Consider the following 20,187-nt stretch of genomic DNA (forward strand, 5'->3'; position numbering starts at 1 on the left):
AACCACGATTCTGTTGTCCCTCAGCACTTAACAGCTACAGAAGGGCAAGTAAATTGTTTTACTCCCATCACAAAATGTAACAAATACATTTTCTTGTTGAGTCCTGCATTATTGATTTCTCTTTGACCCTATCCTGGATTTTGTGTTCTTATTTTAGTAGATTTTTGCTCACATAGCCTTTTACATGTGCTAAGTCATTATCTTTTGTGTTCTACACTTGTGCATTTAAGTGCTACAATTCCCATTTTACAAATGTAGGTGCTCAAGTCAGGTAAACTAAAGCCAGGTTTGGGGAAAATGGTTTGATTTAAACTGGAGGAAATTCACCTCTAACCTGGATTCTGAATGTGGAGTTATGATTTCAGTTCTGTAATTAGCTCCCTAGTCACAAAGCCATGTCCTAATAAGTGTTGTCTTAAGGACTGTGTAAAGTGGAGTGGTCTGTTTAAGTTCCAGTCTGGGAAGCAAATTTCTGGGAGAGACATGCTATTCACCAGGGATGAAAAACTGTATTTCTGCTGACTTTACAGGCAAGCAGTATATGAACTGTAAAGAATTAGCTTAGGTTGAGTGTAGTGGAAAGGATAAATAATTAATTTAATTCTGGTTAAATGGCTTAGAAACATTTTGGGCCTAGTGACAGACACTCTATGACAGAGGCCAGCAGAGCAGAACTTGTGGCTCCAAAGGCTGATGCTGAAGTCTGTTGGATCAGTAAATGTGGAAGACAAATGTGGAGCAACTGGGTGTGGTTGACATACATGGGAAGAAAACAGAGCAGGAATTTATGAGGATATATTGGGCAGGTTTGTGGCAAGGTTTGTTTGTTAGTGAAGGCTGCAGGAGTGGCTGCTGTGAGAAGACACCAGGAACTGCTTCCATGTTGAACAAAGTTCCAGCTGGCTGCAAAGCAGACCCACTGCTGGCTAAAGCTGACCCAGCAGCAATATGCATGGCATATCTGTGGCAATACATTTAAGGAGGGGTAAAAAAATGTTGGCATCAGCTGTGAGAGGGGAGTGAAAAAATGTGAAGCAGCCCTGCAGGCACCATGGTCAGTGAGGATAGAAGGGGAGAAGATGCTACAGGTGCTGGAGTAGAGATTTCCCTGCAGGCCATGGAGACCATGGTGGCACAGATTGCTCCTCTGCAACCCATGGAGGACCACGACAGAGCAGATATCCAGACAGCAGCCATGGCTCCCCCATCCTGGGGCCCAGGGATGTGGCCTAAATGAGGCTGCAGCCCATGGAAAGCCAGTGCTGGAGCAGGCCCCTGGCAGGTTTAGTGATGAGACCTGTGGCCCTTGGGGGACCCACACTGCAGCAGTCCACTCTGAAGGACTGCATCCTGTGTAAAGAAGTTGACAGAGTTCAAGAAGGACTGTGTCCTGTGGGAGGAACATAAAAATAAAAGCAGTTACATGGCAACAGCTACCAGCAGGGATGCTGAGATAGTAACTGTGATAAATGTTCTGTAAGAAGTGGTTTACCTGAATAGTTTCTTACCCCATGTTTTTGAGAGTAAAACTGTATGTACCTCAAAATTACCAGCAGGAAATAAAATATTATTTCGCTACTAGACTGTTTTGTCATTTCTTATTACACAGCAAACTCTGGAGAACAGTCTTTACTGTACCTGTTCCATTAAATTTTGGATTCTCATTGAACCATTTCAGACAAAAGTACACACCTAGCTGAAAATATTTTTAAGAAATAGGAATAGTCCAGTGTTTGAGGCACATTCTTGTAGCCCTGTCTGTGCTAGGAAATATGTTAAGCTGAAAGCAGTGTTGCTAACATGCAGACAAGAAAGAAAATGAGTCAGTAATTTGTTTATTCTTTTACAGATATCAGTAAATTAGCTGTTTAAGAAAGGGTTAGCCAAGTTTTTCATGAAAGTCTTGTACTTTTTAAGGTCTACTGTATCTGGGTTAAAGACAGCCCATCTGTGTTTACTTGGATGATTTTTTGGTGGGGCATGGGGAACAAACATACATTTAGCTAGAACTCAGTAGAGGCATTATAAGGGAAAAATGCTTGCAATACCTTGGAAGAGGGAGAATGCCACTGTAGATCTTTGTGGTAAAACTCATTCAGCTTCTCAAGCTTACCCTCTCCTTTGTATGATGACTTTGTTTTTCACCTTTTAACTTTGATGGTGTCTATTCTGAGGGGTTTTTTTTGGTGTTAAAGATGTAACGTGCAATATGCATTTGTCCTTCGTAAAGTATATAAGAACTTTATGGTATCTGTATTTATGTCTGGTCAAAGGCAAAAAGGCTGTTCATCATTTTTGTCACATTGCATATGTTATCTGTAACAACCTGTTTACATGTGACAGTTTAACATGTGCAAGGGAGAACTGTGTGACTGTGTAGGGATAAGGGGGTTTTTTCTAAGCCCCCCCCACTGTTGTTTCCTTGCAGGCTTCATTTCTACATTCTGTCTGTAGGCTGGTTCTGGATTAGTTGTATACAAAGGGCTCAACAGCTTTGATTTTAAAAAAACCTGTATAAATTGAGGTCAAGACTGAGTTAATGAAGATTTTAATCTTCAGCCTTTGCTCTGCAAGTCTGTACAGTTCTTTTTTTGTCAGTTCTTATAATTTTACTGTCTTTTTTTCTACAGAGAATGAAATATTAATTTTCTTTCTAATTACAAGGTGAGCCTTGTAATTCAATGTGATGTGACACCACTTAAAAAACAATGGCTTACCTCTCCTTTGCCTGTTGCCTAGTCGGGCCTTAGTCTGGTATTAAATTTTACTTACATGTGAGCTTGCATCTTGGAAGGACTTTCATAATTTCTTTTTTGTTATTGTTTGACAGAAAAGCTGTGTATTGTCAAAGAGTACAGAAGGCAAGCTAAACATATGTCTGTATATGTAGGTGGAAAGAGACTGCAGCTTTCAGTCTTGGGTCCCTGTTCTGCAGGAATGCCAGCTGGGCTCCTGTTCATAGAGGTCTGGGGGAGGTGGCTGTCAGTCCTCTCTCTTTATTCATAGTGCTTGGGAAGGGACAGACAGCTCTTGGGCCATGCAAACACCTGTTCAAGCTTCTCTTGCCATATTTATGGTAAGATGTACTACTCTAGTTCTCTCCTTTTCTCATTTGTATTTACTGGCTTTTGTTCACATTTTTGCTGGATTTTTCTGCTTCTCTGCTTTCCCTTCCCCCTCTGACTCATTTCCTCTTCAGTTTTTACTACCCCGCCAAGATGCTTCTCATTTTCATTTTGCATGTTGCCTAGAACACATTCTCCCGAGTCTTTGCTAATTCCCTTTTGATTAGCTTTTTATTTTGTGAGGAGATTACATAGAAAGAAATGAATGTTTAAAATTTAGGTGATTGTTGGATGACTTCCTAGCATGATCTGAAGTTTGCATTCCAGGATTTATGCATGCTATCAAAATTGTCTTTAGGATAATGCGCAGAGCTCCCATGCTCCAAGGAACTTCACTTGTGTTAACTGGGTTCTTGAATAAATTATGGTTCAGGTGAAGTGGTAGAAACATTGTGAAGGATATGACTACTCTGTTCTGAATCGTTAAGAATGAAATATCTGTCAATAGATGGATAATTTAATGAGGAGAACCAGTAAGAACAGGATCCCATTTCAGAATCCTGTTGAACAGAAATAGAAAACCTTCTGAATGAAGACTGGCACAGTTCCAGTGTTGCTACCTGCCAGGAGATTATGAAATGCAATTAAAAAAACACTGCTATTGTTAAAGAAACATTGCAGCCCAGCACCAGTATTTCAGCTTACAGAAAGGCTGATGTGTGCATTGCAATCAGGAATAACTCCTAATTCAGGTAATCTCAGTAGTGTTATGTTAAGAGGAGCGTTCAGAAAACATAGGAGCTTTCCCCACAGTGTTAACATGATTTTGGTGCTGTGAACATTCATAAAACCTTCAGTGGGGTGAGAATGACAGCAAAATCACACTCTTCCCCCCAAAGAGGTGAGATTTTCTTTAACAGAAATTTTGAAGGGTGCAGACCTTTTAATTCCTGTTTCTACATTCCACATTCTTAGGTGCCAAATGACTGGGTCTGCCAGCTATTTCCTTACTGTGTACAGTCTTAGCAGCACTAACCAACTATAGAATATTTTAAGCATCTGTTCTGGAAAATCAAGAGGCTTCAGTTAGAAGATATTGCAATAATTTAGAATGCAAGTAGATACTGTGATATCCTTGATCAAGATAGCGATAACAGAGGACATCTTTTTCTTAACTCAGTGGGAGTTTAGCTATTTACAGTTACATTTCTGGTTTGGGTTTGTTGTTTTATTTTTTAAAGTGCATATGGTCTCCATGTACAATTGACAAACTTCCTCCTCCTCCTGTCCCAATTCACTTCATGCACATCCATAACAGATAAAACATTTTGTAGTTTTGTGTTTGCTGTAGTGGTTTTACAGAAAACATTCTGTGAAGCAGCCGTGTGCCCTCAAAGTCTTGTGTCAGCCCCAGGAAATCCTGTGAGAGGCTTTGGCATTTCCTATGGGTGATGTTAAACCTTGCCCAATCTATAAGTAATCTGCAGCAGGAGCTGGTGTACTGCAGCTGCCAGGACAGGCCTGGGCTCTGGCACAGCAGTGTGACCCTGCAGCAGCAGGGCCCTACCATGGCCTGGGCTGGATTGGTAAAGTTGTAGGCACAGGGTCAAAGGAAGTGGGGGCTTTTCCCCCCATCTGTCTTTTCAGAACCTATGAGACCACATCTGGTGTGGCTGGTCAGGTGTAAGAGAGGACATACTGTCAGAGATTTTTTCAGTCACTGCTTTAAAAGCTTGGCACCATAAGTGCAGATCTTGTGCTGCTTAGGTTGTATGGGTTGTGTTTTAAGTTCAGAAATCTAAGATTGAAAGGCACATTGGTTCTGTCTGAAGTTTTTTGTTCTGTAGCTTTGCTTTCTTTGTTTCTCATCTGCTGGATTATGAGGACCCTTTTGCAGAGGGACTGTTGCATTTGTGAGCTTAATTGCCCATCCTGAGGGCTGCTGGGGAAGATGGTCATTGCTGTGGCTGATTTGCAATTATCCTGCAAAGCTCCTTTCTTCTGTGTGTTTCTGCTTTCTATTCTTGGTTGGTCCTCTCTGGCTCTGCCAACTAGTTCCTAGTGACTCTGTTGCCACTTGTCCCATTCTTCAGAGTGGAATAAAATGAAAATTCTTCAGGTGAAGCTGGAGGATTTGCATCTTCTTCATCTTTTCCCAAGTCTTTTTTTAAAATACTTTTATTGTTCTTGTGTTTTTTAGCATCACTAGTATGGTCTGTGGGGATTTCAGATCAGTTCCCCACCCCTGAAGGGATTAGCACATCCAGGCTGCTCTTGGAAACCATGTCCTCAGTTCAGAACAGCTTTCTGCATTTCAATCTTTGCAAGAGATGCATTTATCTGAACTAGTTACTAGAAGTTCCCTTTATTGACTGTGATGAAAATAGTCTCTTCTAGGGTATCGTTCAGTGGTGAGAGAAACTGCGTTCCACAGTGGGGAGCATTTGGTGACAGTCATGGGTTTGAACATCTGTATTTTGTCAGGTATCATCCTGAAAGAACTAGTCCTGGGTGTCCAGTTTGGTGGTTTGGCTTTTGTGAGCCTTTAAATAGGTCACTGACTGGGTGATGAAAATATGCAAGTAAAGAGAATGTCTTTGAACTTGACCTTTCCATTTTCCATTGAGGAAATACTGATGCATGTAGCAAAAATTCTCAGATAAGACCTTGACTGGCCTTCGTCCCAGTCCTAATGATCTCTTAAAAGCCAGTGCTGCTGAAGCATATGAATCTAAACTATGGTGGCACACCAGAGACACCTGTGGTAGGAGAGCATTTCTGATGTATAAAATACCATGTTTCTTTCTGATACACATATATCAGTTGCAGTACTCAAACTGAATTAGTGGTTTCTCATTATTAAGAGGGAAAGGACAAAATACTAATGAACATTAAATAAACATTAAAACCATAGCTAAAGGGGTCTTCTGTGCAACAAATAAATTTTTTCTAATTTCAGTTTGCTTTAGCACCATGTAAAAGTATTTTCTCTCCTACCCCAGGCCACTTTTAAACTCAAGACCTTGACTAAAAAAATACTTTCTCTTTTTACAGTATATTCACTCATCAGGCATAATTCACAGGGTAAGTGGAAAAACATGAAAGATGTTTATATTTTGATAATGTGAGTGATGTTTGTGTATAAGCATGCTTATAAATAGGCCTGAAATTCAGTTTATAGGTTTTCTCAGTTTGTTGGTGCCTTTGATTTCTTCTTCAGTGGGAACAAAAGGTGGCATGGCTGTGTCAGTGTAAGCTGGCACTCAAGTTGCACTGAATACAGCTTAGATTTGGGGTTCCTAGATTACTTTTTGAAACTGAGTTGTAAGTCTCCACAAGAGCAAATAATGTCTAAATTGAGAAAGACAAGAGTTGGGGGATTTTTGTTTGTTAGTTTTTAAATGAAGATTAAACTTTTAAAAACAATGTTCAGGTTTGCTTTAAATGTTTTATTAGTGTTCAAAGTTTTGGGGGAACCATAGAAACTAAAAAAAATTGCCCAAAATTATAGAGACTTAAGAACCTCAGGTTTTTTTTGGTTTTTTTTTTTTTTTTTTCTGAGAGAAATTAAGCATTTGTTTCTTTTTTAATCCCTTCTCTGTATAAAGTCCACTTGAAATCACTTCTGCACTGTGAAGAAGGAGTTCTGAATGATGCCTTTGTGGTACCAAGCAGTATCTCTTCCCCCAAAACTGTGTTAGAACAGTAGAAATTGTCCATTTTTAATAAAGTGTCAGGAGCACCATAGACAGTGCACATTGTATCAGCTTTAAACTGGACATGGAAAATACACAACTGACAAAATAATGTAAAATATTTATATTTTTATTTTTGCAACTGCTGGGATCATGGTCTAAACTTACCCTTGCTTAGTTTTCTTCTAAGGTCTCTCTTGATGACCCTTGAGCTTCTTGGTTTCATTATGGTTTTTTGCACCAAATTGTTTCTCTCCAAGGCCCCTCTGATCTTAAAAGATCTTTGTATAAAACAGGTGGATCCCTTGTTAAAAAGTTCAGAGAGAAGATACTTCTAAAGATCTTGTGCTAAAGTGTATCAAACAAAGGTCTGAAAAAGCTGAAGGAAAATGTATATCTAATAATGTATTTCTGAGCCATTGATGTTGCAATATCATCTTAGTCCTTGCCAGTAGTCTTCCCTTTGCTAAACTTTACAACTGTGGAAGATCATTGGAAGTCTCTAAGGTGGCTTAAGAGACTTAAGGGAATACTTCTTTCATGTTGCAGTTGTGTTGACTTTCTTAGGAAATTGATTTTTCGACAGAAGAGAGCATAGAGTTTTATGTAAAATCTTGTTTGATTCTTTCATTACTCCTTCTAAGTCTATCAGGGTAAGGAATTTTTATAATGCATATTTTAATATGCAACATGTAGAGTCCAGAACTATATATGTGAATTGTTAACCTTGTGGTCTTAATATTAAATGAAACAAGTTTATGTCTAAACCCCTCTCATAGAAAAATTAGTGAATTCCTTCACTGGCAAGCATTTTCCTGACTTATAGCAGGAAAAAAAATTGATTTTTCTTGCAGGGGAAGTATAGTGGAAAAAGGCCAAATGTGCAAGTTTGCATCCTTCTTTGTATTATTTGTGTTATGACATCATTTTATCTGTTGCTGTTCAAAATGGCTACATAAAAACTGTAAAACCAGAAAGAAAGAAGGAAGGATAGCAAAAAAGAGAACTTTATTGTCTTGCTGTAAAATCAAAAAAAACCTCAAAACATTCATTTAAAATCTGGTTGCAGGATCTAAAGCCTGGAAACTTGGCAGTAAATGAAGACTGTGAATTGAAGGTAAGGTATGTTTATTTGAAAAACCAGTCAGACATGTTAGAAGACAGAAGACAACAGATGCAGCAGCTGTGGACATGCTGGCTGGTTCCTGTGTTGGGCCAGGCTTTTTGCTCTTGAACCACAATTGGCCTGTACATCCTGACAGAACAACAGGGAATTTGAAGGGGGACTTTTGTGTCCTGGTGTGTAAGGACACATCAGATCTTATGGCCAAGGTTTTGTCCCTAAAAGAGACATAAGAGTTGATGGGAGTGATTCGGTTATGTGAGAATTTCAGCTTTAAATAAATAGAAAAAGTCTTACTCTACAAGCTGGGAGATACAGAAGCTCAAAGGTTGTGAAGGACACCCTTAATGGAATAAAATAAAATGTGATGCAGAGCACTACAAGAGTGGTTTTTAGCCTGCAACACGCAAAATATATTTTTGCATGTAGCCACTGTCATACAAATTTTGGTCTTTGGAGACTGACTCAAATGTTCCAGGGTTCTGTAATTTTAGTGTTTTCATATCAAACACAAAAAGTCATTGACTTTTCCTGGCTTGGAGGTGGACAAATTGTGAATGGATCCCACACTGATGGGAAAATAAGACAGTCTAGGAAAAACAGTTGTATATGGATGTCTTCCTCTACACCCTCAGCTGTACAATTATATTTTGAGATGCAGGCCAGGTGTCTCCTGATCTGTATCTACTTATTTAACAAATCTTTTTCTGCACACTCTCAAAGTCAGTTTATGCAGGCACAGGATGGTGTTGCCAGATATAGTGCAACCATTTTCCCCCATGTCTGTGCACTCGGCAGCTTCCCTTGTATCAGCTCCAGTGATGATGAGACTGGAAGCAAGTTGGAACAATTCCTTGGAAGGGTAATTAATTAGCTATCAGTTTTTTCCCAGTGAGCTTTCTGATACTCATTTTTCTCTCAACTCCTACATAGGTATCAGAAAAGTGACAGTGGAGGGTGTATGAGAGGAAATCACTGCCCTTTCTGTAGTCTCAAGTTATTTTTGTTAGTTAATGAAAAAAATTAGGAAAATTAAGTTTGCTGAGTCAAAGGAGACCTATCCTTGAGCTGAAGGAAATTGGGGCATTGTTTCATAATTCACAAATTATAAGGATTTTCAAACATCCTCTGAAAATTGCTGTGGAAGTTCAAGCTGAAAAGTTGAAGATTGGAGTGTGAGAATAAAAGTTTTATATGAAGATAGTTGTTGAAATGGTACCTTGTTAAATACAAATAGGATACCCTTGTTCCTGAGCTTAATGAAATGTAAATGAAAATAAATCATGAAGTTAAAGCATAATACACAAAAATTCTTGCTGTCATTTTCTATTTCTACAAATCTACAAAACCAAATTATATTTTAGCTGTTTCCAACTCTACATGTCACAAGCCTTGGTAGATAAATGCCTAAAAGACTCTGACAGAATAGACTGTACCACATCTGGATTTGACCTGTTGGTTTTTTTTTTTCTGCCACCCTCCCTGCTGTCGTACTGAGAAAATTCATGTGCTGAATATGTACAATAAAAGCCATATATAAAGGTTTATACAAAAATTATATGTACAAAAAATTGCATCTGGTGAATCTTCAGTACCCAAAGAATCAGCCACAATCAAGTGCATTTAATTGGTATGAATAAAAAATGTCTCCCTTTGCATTCTGTTCCTGTTTTTAAATTGATTGGTAATCAGCAGTTATGAGGAAAACATGGAAATTATATTTCCAGTATGGCAATAAAGATAAGCCATAACATTTTGTATTCTTGATTTGTGAATGAAAATATAGTTTTCCTTTTTCTGTTAGTGCCAGGGAATGATTAAATTCTCCTGAAATATTTTAGAATGCTTAATTGCAGAGAGCATTACAAAAACATGACTCTTGGCATAGGAATGCTCAGGTGTCCCTGTTAAAACCCCTGCCCTATCAATAAACATGTGCAGTGATTCACATGGCAAACTGTGGCTGCTCATGCAAGCTTCATGTTTGTGACACCTGTGTGTCACCGTGGTTTATCTTCAGGAGAACTTGACTTACCCATGCCTCCCTGTTCTTGTTAGAAGCATGAGCTTTCCAATAAATACAAGCTGATTGTTGTTCCAGGAATGGAATTTTCTTGCTGTTTTCTGCATCTTCCGATGGTCCGTACAGGTGGTGCTTCTAAGGCAGATTTTGTAGAAGTTGACAAAAGGCCATAACATTCATTTTTAATCTTGCTGCTGTACAGATTGCTGTATCTAGAGAGAAATATCTGAGAATCTTAGAAATAAGCTGAGTTGTGCATAGCACTTTAAAAAAATTCCACGGTTCTTGCATTTGTTTCAAAAGGTTTTTCTGTAATTGATGCTGGAGGTTGGAGAAGTCCTGATGGGACTAAGTGATGGTAATTCCATACTCTTGTTCCCACTTTTCAATGTGACCTAGAGGAAGTCTTCCCTTGTGTGAGTTATTCATAAAGTAGAAATAACAATACCTTCTTTCTTCAGAATATTGTTGGAACACACTCTTGAATAATGTGCCTCCTGGGATATGAGCAGTGGACATTGTTTAAAATGGGTGCTGTTCTTTTAGCTGTAACTTGATACAATGGTGATTCTGTGGTCAGGGAATTTTTTGTATGAAATGTGTCCAGTATATTTTTAATTAATAAGTGAATAATTTATTATTTTCTTTACTGGTCTTACAGCTTTTGATGGTGCCATAGAAGTATGTAACTTGAAAAAAAGTTATTCAAATCTCTCTGTCTTGATTTTTAAAATGAGAACAAGACACTTCAATGAGAAAAAGATACAAAAATAAACTAATCTCTGCAGATTGCTCCAGTTTTGTTTTTTTCTTACAGTTGTAAACAACTGTATGAACTAGATAACAAGCTATCTGATCTAACGTGCTTTGTGCTTCCACTACAGATCCTGGATTTTGGATTGGCAAGGCATACAGACAGTGAGATGACTGGCTATGTGGTTACAAGGTGGTACAGAGCCCCAGAGGTCATTCTTAACTGGATGCATTATACTCAGACAGGTCAGTGTCTCCTCAAAATTATCTTAACAGAGCTAAAGCATTCACTGGATCAGGTGAGATATACACAAGGCTTTGTTTCTGAAATGAAGGTGGAAATGACCGTATAATTATGCAGCATTTCCTTGTAGATAAATTGCAGGTAATCATGTGGTGGTGAGTTTGGGGATTTTTATATATGTTTTCTGAGAGTAACAGAAAGTGCTAAGGTTATTAGAAAAAATTATTCAAATTATACAGACAGGACAGTCTGGTCTCTCTTCTTGTGCTCCTATAAAGGTGTGCTGATTTTAATTTGAACAGACAGGGAGAAATGGCAAATGGAGGGAATTCAAATAACACTATGGAAGTTTTTGAAAGTACTGAAAATTTACTTCCTATGCCTGTTACTGAGAAATTCATTCTGCATATTATGAGATTATCTCCAGTTTGCTCATTAGAAAGTCTGGTAGTTTTACCTGTGCTGTTCATCATACTTGGCAAGGCACACGTTTATTTTATAACAGGCTATGAAGGTAATTTTTATACTTATTTAAAATATGTTTTAAATTAAACTTTATGTACATTTAAACAGACAGGTTAATGTGCCTCCTGGTCTTTTTTTCAGTTGACATCTGGTCTGTGGGCTGTATAATGGCTGAGATGATAACAGGGAGACCTCTGTTCAAGGGAAATGATCGTATCCTTCAGTGAATTTATGATACTGATGTAAGAAAATTATGAGAGGTTGTTATGTGATACAGTAAGTCTGTTCAAAAACAGATGAGTATAAATTGAAATTAATAGTAAAATGGCTTGCAACTTTCTCATTAAATCATTTTTTTATATCTGTACCACTTTTGCACACCTGCCAATTAAAACTTGTATTTCTGATTTTTTTTCAGTAGAGATCTTAAAATCACATCCCAAATCATCAAGTAGAAGGCTCTGTGATAAAAGAAAAGCCATTTTTTTCCTAGTGCATGCAAAACGTGTTGATTGTTTAGATACTCTTAATATTCTTGGACTGATTTTTGTCCAAACAATACAGAACAAGCCTTATGATTCTAGAAAATTTTGCAGATGATTCAATTATGTGTTCCCAAATTATAGGATATTTTCTTTGCCTTTTTTAAGAGAAATGGAGAACTTTCATCTTTTATAAATCTTCTGTTCAGTCATTGAATTAAAATTTTTATATTATTCTCCAACAGCAAAGAAATGCATTACTTTTGCAGGATGCTTACTTTCCTAATAGTGAAAGAATTTGTTCCTTATTTCTGGTATTCAGATCTGGACCAACTCACAGAAATAATGAAAATAACAGGTACACCAACGCAAGATTTTGTTCAAAAATTGCACAGTCAAGATGTGAGTATTCTGATTTGTGAGTTGGTTTTCCATGTCTTATTTTTCCTTTGAGCCATGCTCAGTTCTTAGGCTGAGGTAATACATATTGACTACTGATTTGGCCCCTGATGGTCCTTCTCTGCCTTGACATCATTTGTGCACCCACAGTAGCTACTGGAAATGGAGGATGGAATGACAGAAAATTATCAGAACATTATTTAAATATTTCAGGATTCCCGTGTGTACCATATAAACAGCAGAGGTGATACATGGCAACTTTTATTGTAAAGGTACTAAAAGCACAAGAGATATTCAGAAAACCCAGTTTTTTGCAAATGTCTCTTTCCTGTCCTATGTCAATGTCCTTCTAGAATCCTGAGGCCCTTCCTATAAAGAACCTAAATTTATTCATTAATTTAACTATTCAGTTTTAATGTAAAGGAATTACTGTATAAGGTTCACTTCTAGATATTGCTGTAAACTCAGTATGACATTCTTTCAAATACTTCACACATATTTATTTGGATAAATATACTAAATATGAAGCACTAATAATTAAAGCTTCGCATCATAATTTCTAAATCATGGTTTTAAAGTGATTAAAAAAGATTCCATTCAGGAAGAAGGTGAATATCATCAGAAAAAATGCATTTGTACAACATGCTGTCAAAATATTGTTGAGAAAGGTGTTAAGCATATAGTTAATGTTGTCTCATTACAAAGGTGGCAATGATCTAATTTAATATCCATGTTTCTTTTAAGGCAAAAAATTATATCAAAAGCCTCCCAAAAGTCCAGAAGAAAGATTTTGCATCCATCTTGAAGTATGCGAATCCTTTGGGTAAGGCTGTTTGTGTGTATGTGTGCAGCTTGTTCTTGTGTTTGCATTGGAGGCAGCTGCATTGTAATTCAGTCATGTGACAGGGGACGTGGTGGTTCTTGGGCTATTCTGTCTCTTGCTTTCCATAATTCATCATTTTGATTGTTGAAACTGAAGTTTAAACCCTGCCAGGAATCAGTTATTTCTTAGAAGCATAAAAAAAATTAGTATGTTGTGTTTTAGGTTTCAATCTAGTACCTGCTTATTGGTTTTACTTGAGCAGTTTTCTCAAGAGCCCTAGCATATTAAGTAAATGTAATAAAAGTTTTTCTGTTCTGTATTTGAACTACAATTCTGAAAGCCCAATCTGATTGGCAGTTGAAATACAAGAAAATGGAAAGCTGACATTTTAGTGATAGAATTAATACATCCTGAGAAACATCTGTGCATTCCTGAGAAATAATGGCTTGGATTCCATAGATCTTAACAGCCAGAAGAGCCTACCAACTGCGCATAACTGTGACATGACCTGAGGCAGACAGAGCTCTAAAATGACTCTCCTTAAGCATTATCAATTCCCCAATGATCTAAACACTAACAAGCCAGTTTTATTAGAATATTAATTAGGATAATTGAATTTTCTTAATTGAAGTTAAAATTTTAGGTTCAGATACGGTACAAATAAGTCTGATTAAGAAACAGCTCTTACCCTTACTACATGGTTAGCTGATGGGTAGCTGCAGCAAGCTACACATTTCCATTTAGTTCTTAGGATGTCTTTTATCATTTCTGTGGCCATCTGGCTGCTTCAGGTCTGGAATAGTTTAAAGAGAATATGCAACATGGCAAGCAGAAGTTGAAGTGTCCCACACTTCTTGGGGTGAAGCATCACTTCCCACACTGCCTCTACTTCCTTTCAGCTGCTCTAAATCCAAGAACATCCTTTCAGGATAGAAAAACAGAAAGTAAATGAATCATTCATCATACCCGTTTACACTAGTCCACTTTGACAGTCTAGCAATGGACTGAATCCAGAATCCACCGAAGGGGAACATGCAGAACTTTAATGGGTTGTTTAGGCTGAGATCAAAACCACATAGCAGATAAAGTTAGCCCTGAGAGTCTGAGTATGGACAGCTGACCTGTCTTAGTGACCTTCAGAGTGTACTTGGTCTGGATTTGGTGACACAGAGCGCAGTTCTCACTCCCTGTTCACCTGTTCATTCAGCTGCTGTCAGGGGGTGATGTACCTTAGAACCACAATAAGTGGCAGTGGTTCAAGACACCTGGGAAAGCCCCAGGCACAGTGGTCCTGGAGCCAGAAGCTGAGGAGTCATTAGCTGAGATGTTTTCTGTATTGCATACAGAAGCAAGGGAGCACCTCTGCCTTGCATCAGGCTTTGTACACATCCCAGCTTGCTCACAACAGTCATGCAAAGAGGCCCCACTGGCTACAAATGGACATGCAATGATTCTGTTCTGTTACTCCATGTATTTATTTGAAATACCTCCAGGGCAGTATTACTGTGTACAAGTGGAATCAGGTATGTGATTTGAATACACTGTTGGTTTTCTGTGCAATAGCTGTAAACCTTTTGGAGAAGATGCTGGTGCTGGATGCAGAGAAGCGAGTCACGGCAGCTGAGGCTTTGGTGCATCCTTACTTTGAACCAATTCACGATCCTGAGGAAGAAATTGAAGCTGAGAAATACGATGACACATTTGATAACATGGATCTTCCACTAGATGAGTGGAAGCGTGAGTTTAATTTTGTGATGTTTTCAGAATTAACCAGATTGAAAGGCCATGCAGAAATAAAAATTATCCCCCTTAATTAACTCCTCTGCTTTTGATAAAACGGTAAATAGACAGCATTAAGAGAAATGCTACTGATGCTACCAGTGTTCCTCTTACCAAGTTCTTGTGGAAGGATCTTTAAAGGTTTCTTCTCTGCTTGCTAACAGAGGCCATCCTCCATTTCCCTAATGTTTCTGTCCTCCCATCTTCTGGAACATAGAAAATAAACCATTTCTGTAACTTGCCTTTTGGTGGATAGAGCAGGTGAAGAGATTGTGTGACTGTTGCCTCTACAGGATTGCAGTGGTTGCTGGCCTGAAAGTTAGAGTCTCTGAGGGAACAAAAAACATATCTGTGTCAGCAGAGATTTAAGTCTAATCTTGTTTTCATCTAAGGTCAGAAGTTTGTAGTTTGGCTTTTAAGTGAGGCCCTAACTTAAATCTAATGTGCTCAGTAACTCTTGCTGAGGATATTGCCCACTATACTCAAAAGTCAGTGCTCACATCCCTCTGAAAGCACCTATATAATTTCAGTATTGGGCTACTTTTTCAAATCTTCAAATGGTGAAAAAGTCATCCTTGATTCCCTTACTTTTTGTACTCTTCCTCTCTTTCTGCCTGAAGAGGTCTCTCTCTTCCTGACCTAGATCAGAGCCCAGCCATGCTGGGGTTGCACCTTGCTCATTCATGTTTGTGCAGCTCCTTTTCTGATTAGACCACAGCAATGCTATGTCTATTCTGTTGTTTTGCAGGCATTACATATAAAGAGATACTGAACTTCAAGCCACCACAGACATTGGATTCAAAGGAGACAGCAGTGTAATGGCTCAGTATTTTCAGAACTCAGAGGAAGGCAGAGAAGTTGTAAATGTTTGTGACATTTCAGGTGTATAAAACTTCTTATAAATAAGCTCTATTAATCTGTTTCATCTGCACTGTAACAATGTCCTTTACTCTGCATGTGGAAGTTGGTGCCTTTGGGCGTAGCATTTCAAAAATATCCAGAAACTTATTTCTGCCTACAAACTTCTTCCTTCTGCACAAAAGGACTCAGACTGCAATAACCTGTGCCATCCTCAAAAGAGCAGGATTAATTCTTAACTCAGACATCTGAAGAGAGCAAGTTACCACCCCAGGCAAGCTGAGAACACAGTATGTCTGATGTGCTGTGACTGCTCTCCAAGGCCACTGAACCGTCATGAATGCAAGGGGTATTCATGTGACTTCCTGTGGAGTATTTCACTTTGCTGAGATGCCTGGGAAGGCTAATCATCTCCTGTTACCTCAGGGACTGCAGTGGGTAGCAGAGTGAGTGAGTGCCTGCATCCCCTGTCCTGTGTGAATGGAAGAGAACCTCAGAATTGTTGATGTCCTAGATTTTTTTCAAAGTAACCAGCATAGCAGGACAAGATTTCATAAACTTGCTAGGTGAACAGTCACTGGATATATAATCACTGTATAATATTTTTCCCTAAATACAGTGCATTTTCTTTGTATAGTAGACTAGGGATCAAGGATTTACAGGGAGAATTTCTTCAGATTTTCTAAAATTTTGTAAGCTCTTCTCCAGCATCTTAATATTGAAATTATCTCAGACAATCAGCAGTGCTGATTTTAAAAATAAAGCTGCATGTGGGTCACTTTATAGGAAATGAAATGAGGACCAAAATGATAGACTTCATCAGGAATACCTGCAGCAAGCTGGTTTTTTTTACAGTGTACAAAGCTGCTACCAGGTGAAGAGTAATAATTATTCCCATTTTTACCAATTTAAACTCATCTTACTTGGAAAACCATTCAGACCTTTTGTGGAGAGGTACCTTAGCAGAAGGAGTCAGCTTTCTGGTGGGATACATAGGTTAGATGCTTCCTGAGTTCCTCTTACTGTCCTGTTATTGTATTTTCCTGGGTGCTTTGTTTGTAAGGGTCTCTGAGAGGTGGGAAAAAGAACTGGCAAACCTTTGGGAAGAATTTCTGTGTGAAATTGCTTGTCTTTCTTAAAGACAGTATCTTCACAGTTGACTGTTTGGTTGTGGGTTATTTCCAATGTAATACACTGTGGGTGTGTTACTACTGAGTGAAACGAATGTGAAAGAAGACCTTTGATCCTAGCAGGTAGTAACTGGAAAAAAGAAGAAATTACTCGGGTTTTTTTTTTTTGCTTTAATATCCAATATAAACCATAAGTTTAATAAAGGCACAGTTACTCTGTTTCTTTCAATGAATGTTTGAGTTAAACACCTGTAAATATTAGCATTTGTTTAAAAATTGTTTGTGATGAGAGTTGATTAGCTGAGATGGACACCTAGAGAAACTAAATAGTAACAGAAAATTTAAATTCATGTATTTGACAAGTCATTAAAAATGACAGTTTCGGGAATTCATTAAAAAAAACCAGAGAATGTATATTGAATCAAAATATTTTTCCAAACTACAGGTTTCTCACAGAGGAAGGCATACTTAAGAATCATACTCCATTTTGCACTATGGCTTTCTGCTTGGTCTACACTTCTGTGTTACATAGAAACTTTTATTTTTTACAGGATAGATGTTGTTTCTTAGGATTGTGTTCTTTGGTCTTCTTAAAAGTCGAGGTAGAAAAGTGCCTCTTGGAATTAGTGGTGTTGATAGACTGAGTCAATGGGAAATGAAAAATGTCAAACACTTACTTGAAAATGCTGCCTCTGTATTTTAAATGTATTTCAACATCCTAAATTCTAGCAAATGCATAAAGTCTGGAGATAATGCAGATGGCTCAAATGTTAGTCAGACTAGGAGAGAGCATTTTTTTAATTGAAAAACTGCTTTGCATTTTCTTCCCTAAAAGCTAACCCTTCAGTGGGCATTTCCACAAAGTCAAGCCCTAAAATCTTCCACTGGCTGAGGTGAACTTTTCCCTCCCTTAATTTTTACTTAGCATTGGAGAAGCAGCCAGCACACATGAGAAAGACATAAAAATATAGTGTTAGCTTTTCTTGGTAGTGGAGAAATACAGAACTCTTAAAGTAACTGAATACCTTGATGCATATGTCAGCAAAAGCAGATATACTGCTGTGCTGTCAGCAAATGGCAAAGCCAACATCAATTTGGTCAAGGAGTTTCTGTGAAGAGATTGAATTCTGCAGAAATGGCTCCAAGTGGCAGTAGAGATCATTAAAAGAACTGTGAGGTGAAAGCAGAAATACTTTGCAGCTGCTACTCCAAAAGGAGAGACAACAGTTCCTAAGTTTTTATTTGCTATTCCTACTGGTGCTAAGCAACTCAGGTATAAGAACCCAGTTTCTGTTTGCCTTAAAAGAGAAATGTAAATACATTCTGCATGTACATGAAATGTGACAAATAAAGGTTGTGAGTTTGTTTTTTACACAATAATGGTCTTATTTTCCTCATATGTATTCCCAGATGTATAACCAATACTGAAAATATTATTTTTGGTAAAGGGATCTGTATGAAACTAGTATTGTAGGTACATTTCATGTAATAATAGCTGCTGATACAATTTCTTTTGGAAGTTAGTCAGACCACAGATGCTAATCTTTCTCCCATTTTCTGAACCCAGAGTTGCCACAGAGCTGATCTGACTGTACTACTGTCACCACATTATTTCTTAACAGCTTCTTGGATTTTACCAGACATCTCTGCTTTGTTCTGAAGGACAGGATTTTGGTTTTTAAATGCAGTTGCATTTCTCAGCCTGATTTTAAAAGCCAGAGTCAGACTGATGGTCATCAAGCATATATATCTTTGAGTTGGACAAAGTTCCAATAGGTGTATGGGGCTCACATGCTCCCTGACTATTTTAGAGCAAGATTGTCCCTTTAAGTATTAGTTTTTGTTGCATTGAAGACTCACCAAATGTTGGTTTCTGATAATGTGTTACTGTGGGCCAGATGTGGTTCACACCTTCCTTTCTTGATTATTTTCTTTTTTTTAAATAGGATATTACTGAGGTGCATGCTAATGTGTCCTGCAAAATGTGCTCAGAAGATGCACTTTGATCTCAATTGGGAATTACTGGGCATATGAGCTGGGTGGGATTCTTTGAGTTTCCAATTTTTGATCTGCTGTTCAGAAGTGAATACCAGATGCTTCTGGTCTGTTACAGCTAAAGTTCTCAAAGGATGAAGCATCTGTTAGATGCTATCATTCACTGGATCTTGGTATAAAATAGCCATGTATTTTGACGGTCCCTGCAGGGACCACAGAAAAGAATAGGGGCTCAAAACACCTGCTGTCTCTGCTGATTAATTCTCCATCTCCTGCATACACTGGTGGCAACTGGTTGTATAAGCCAAACAATACCAGAAGCAGTTTAATGCACAGCAGCGTTTAAAATCTCCTCCTAAGTCTTCATAAGAATTCAGAAGCCTGAGTTGGAGAAAGATCAAGGGAGGAGGACTGCCATCATACAGACACTCTTTGAAACTTTTGGAGTAACACTTAATGAGCAGCTCTTGTGCACAGATCCTTTGTAGCCTGTGGAGTAGAAATGTCTGAAAACTGTATTTTCATCTAGCAGCCATCTGCAGCTCTGAGGCATGGGACTGATGTATGCTTTTTAGCTACCAGGAACAGCATCCCACTAGGAGGTGAGCAGGGGCAAGGAACCTGTTTTAATGATTCATCATTTTTATCTGCTGCTGTTTTACTCTGTGATGGGAGCTCCTTTATGCTTACCCTTGTTACTTCTCTTACCAGGAGTTTTCTACATTGTGGTCTGCTTCATGAGTAAGCAATGAGGTGTATTTCCCAGCAAAGCTAAGAGTGATCCAGGCATGCAGCTCTTACACCTTTCATTGAAGCATTTTGAATATGCTTTTACCTTTGAGAAGCAAAATAGACTGCCAGTGAAACAAATTAAATGCAAGGAATGGAATTGCTCAGGTCCTGGTTGAGAATGTTTTTGGTTTTTCCCTGCAATGTCCTGGGAGCACATGCTCCTGGGGAGCAGGTAAAGTCTCTTGCTGTGTTTGCATGGTGCCAGCAGCTGTGAGGTTCTTGTCAGAGTGATACTTGTGGTACCAACCCCTAATCCACTTCAGTCTGATCCTAATGGAAAAATCACTATTACTATTGCATTGCTATATCACAGCTGATAACAGTAAAATTGTACTGCCTGGAAAACCATGGGCATTTAGTCCACAGGGGCCTGGGCCATGGCAGGTTTTTTTAGGCATTTTTAAAGTCCCATTTATACATGATAGTTCCTGCTGACAAGTAGTACAACTTTGGCATGTACCCAGACATTTTGCTGTTCCTATGGAACTCCTTACATTTTTGGGTTGGAGCCAAGTTTGACTTTTTGTTTTCATATAGATGGTAGTGCTCTACTGTAAGGAG

At 38.3% G+C, this 20,187-nt stretch overlaps 1 protein-coding gene across 3 annotated transcripts in view; it reads left to right on the forward strand.

The window, feature by feature from the left end:
• The window catches only part of MAPK12 (mitogen-activated protein kinase 12), a 33,867-nt gene extending 15,654 nt beyond the window's left edge, over positions 1 to 18,213 (forward strand). For 2 of the 3 annotated variants that reach the window (XM_077179034.1, XM_077179035.1), the window contains exons 5-11: positions 6,120 to 6,149; positions 7,830 to 7,877; positions 10,791 to 10,905; positions 11,510 to 11,581; positions 12,173 to 12,252; positions 12,994 to 13,072; positions 14,636 to 15,591. In XM_077179034.1, coding sequence (XP_077035149.1) covers positions 6,120 to 6,149; positions 7,830 to 7,877; positions 10,791 to 10,905; positions 11,510 to 11,581; positions 12,173 to 12,252; positions 12,994 to 13,072; positions 14,636 to 14,889 — 678 coding nt within the window. In that variant the 3' untranslated portion in view covers positions 14,890 to 15,591. The other variant, XM_054631729.2, reaches the window with a different exon arrangement.
• Positions 18,214 to 20,187: the final 1,974 nt, after the last annotated feature.

Source organism: Agelaius phoeniceus, chromosome 5 (genome assembly GCF_051311805.1).
Source record: "Agelaius phoeniceus isolate bAgePho1 chromosome 5, bAgePho1.hap1, whole genome shotgun sequence".
Lineage (NCBI taxonomy): Eukaryota > Metazoa > Chordata > Aves > Passeriformes > Icteridae > Agelaius > Agelaius phoeniceus.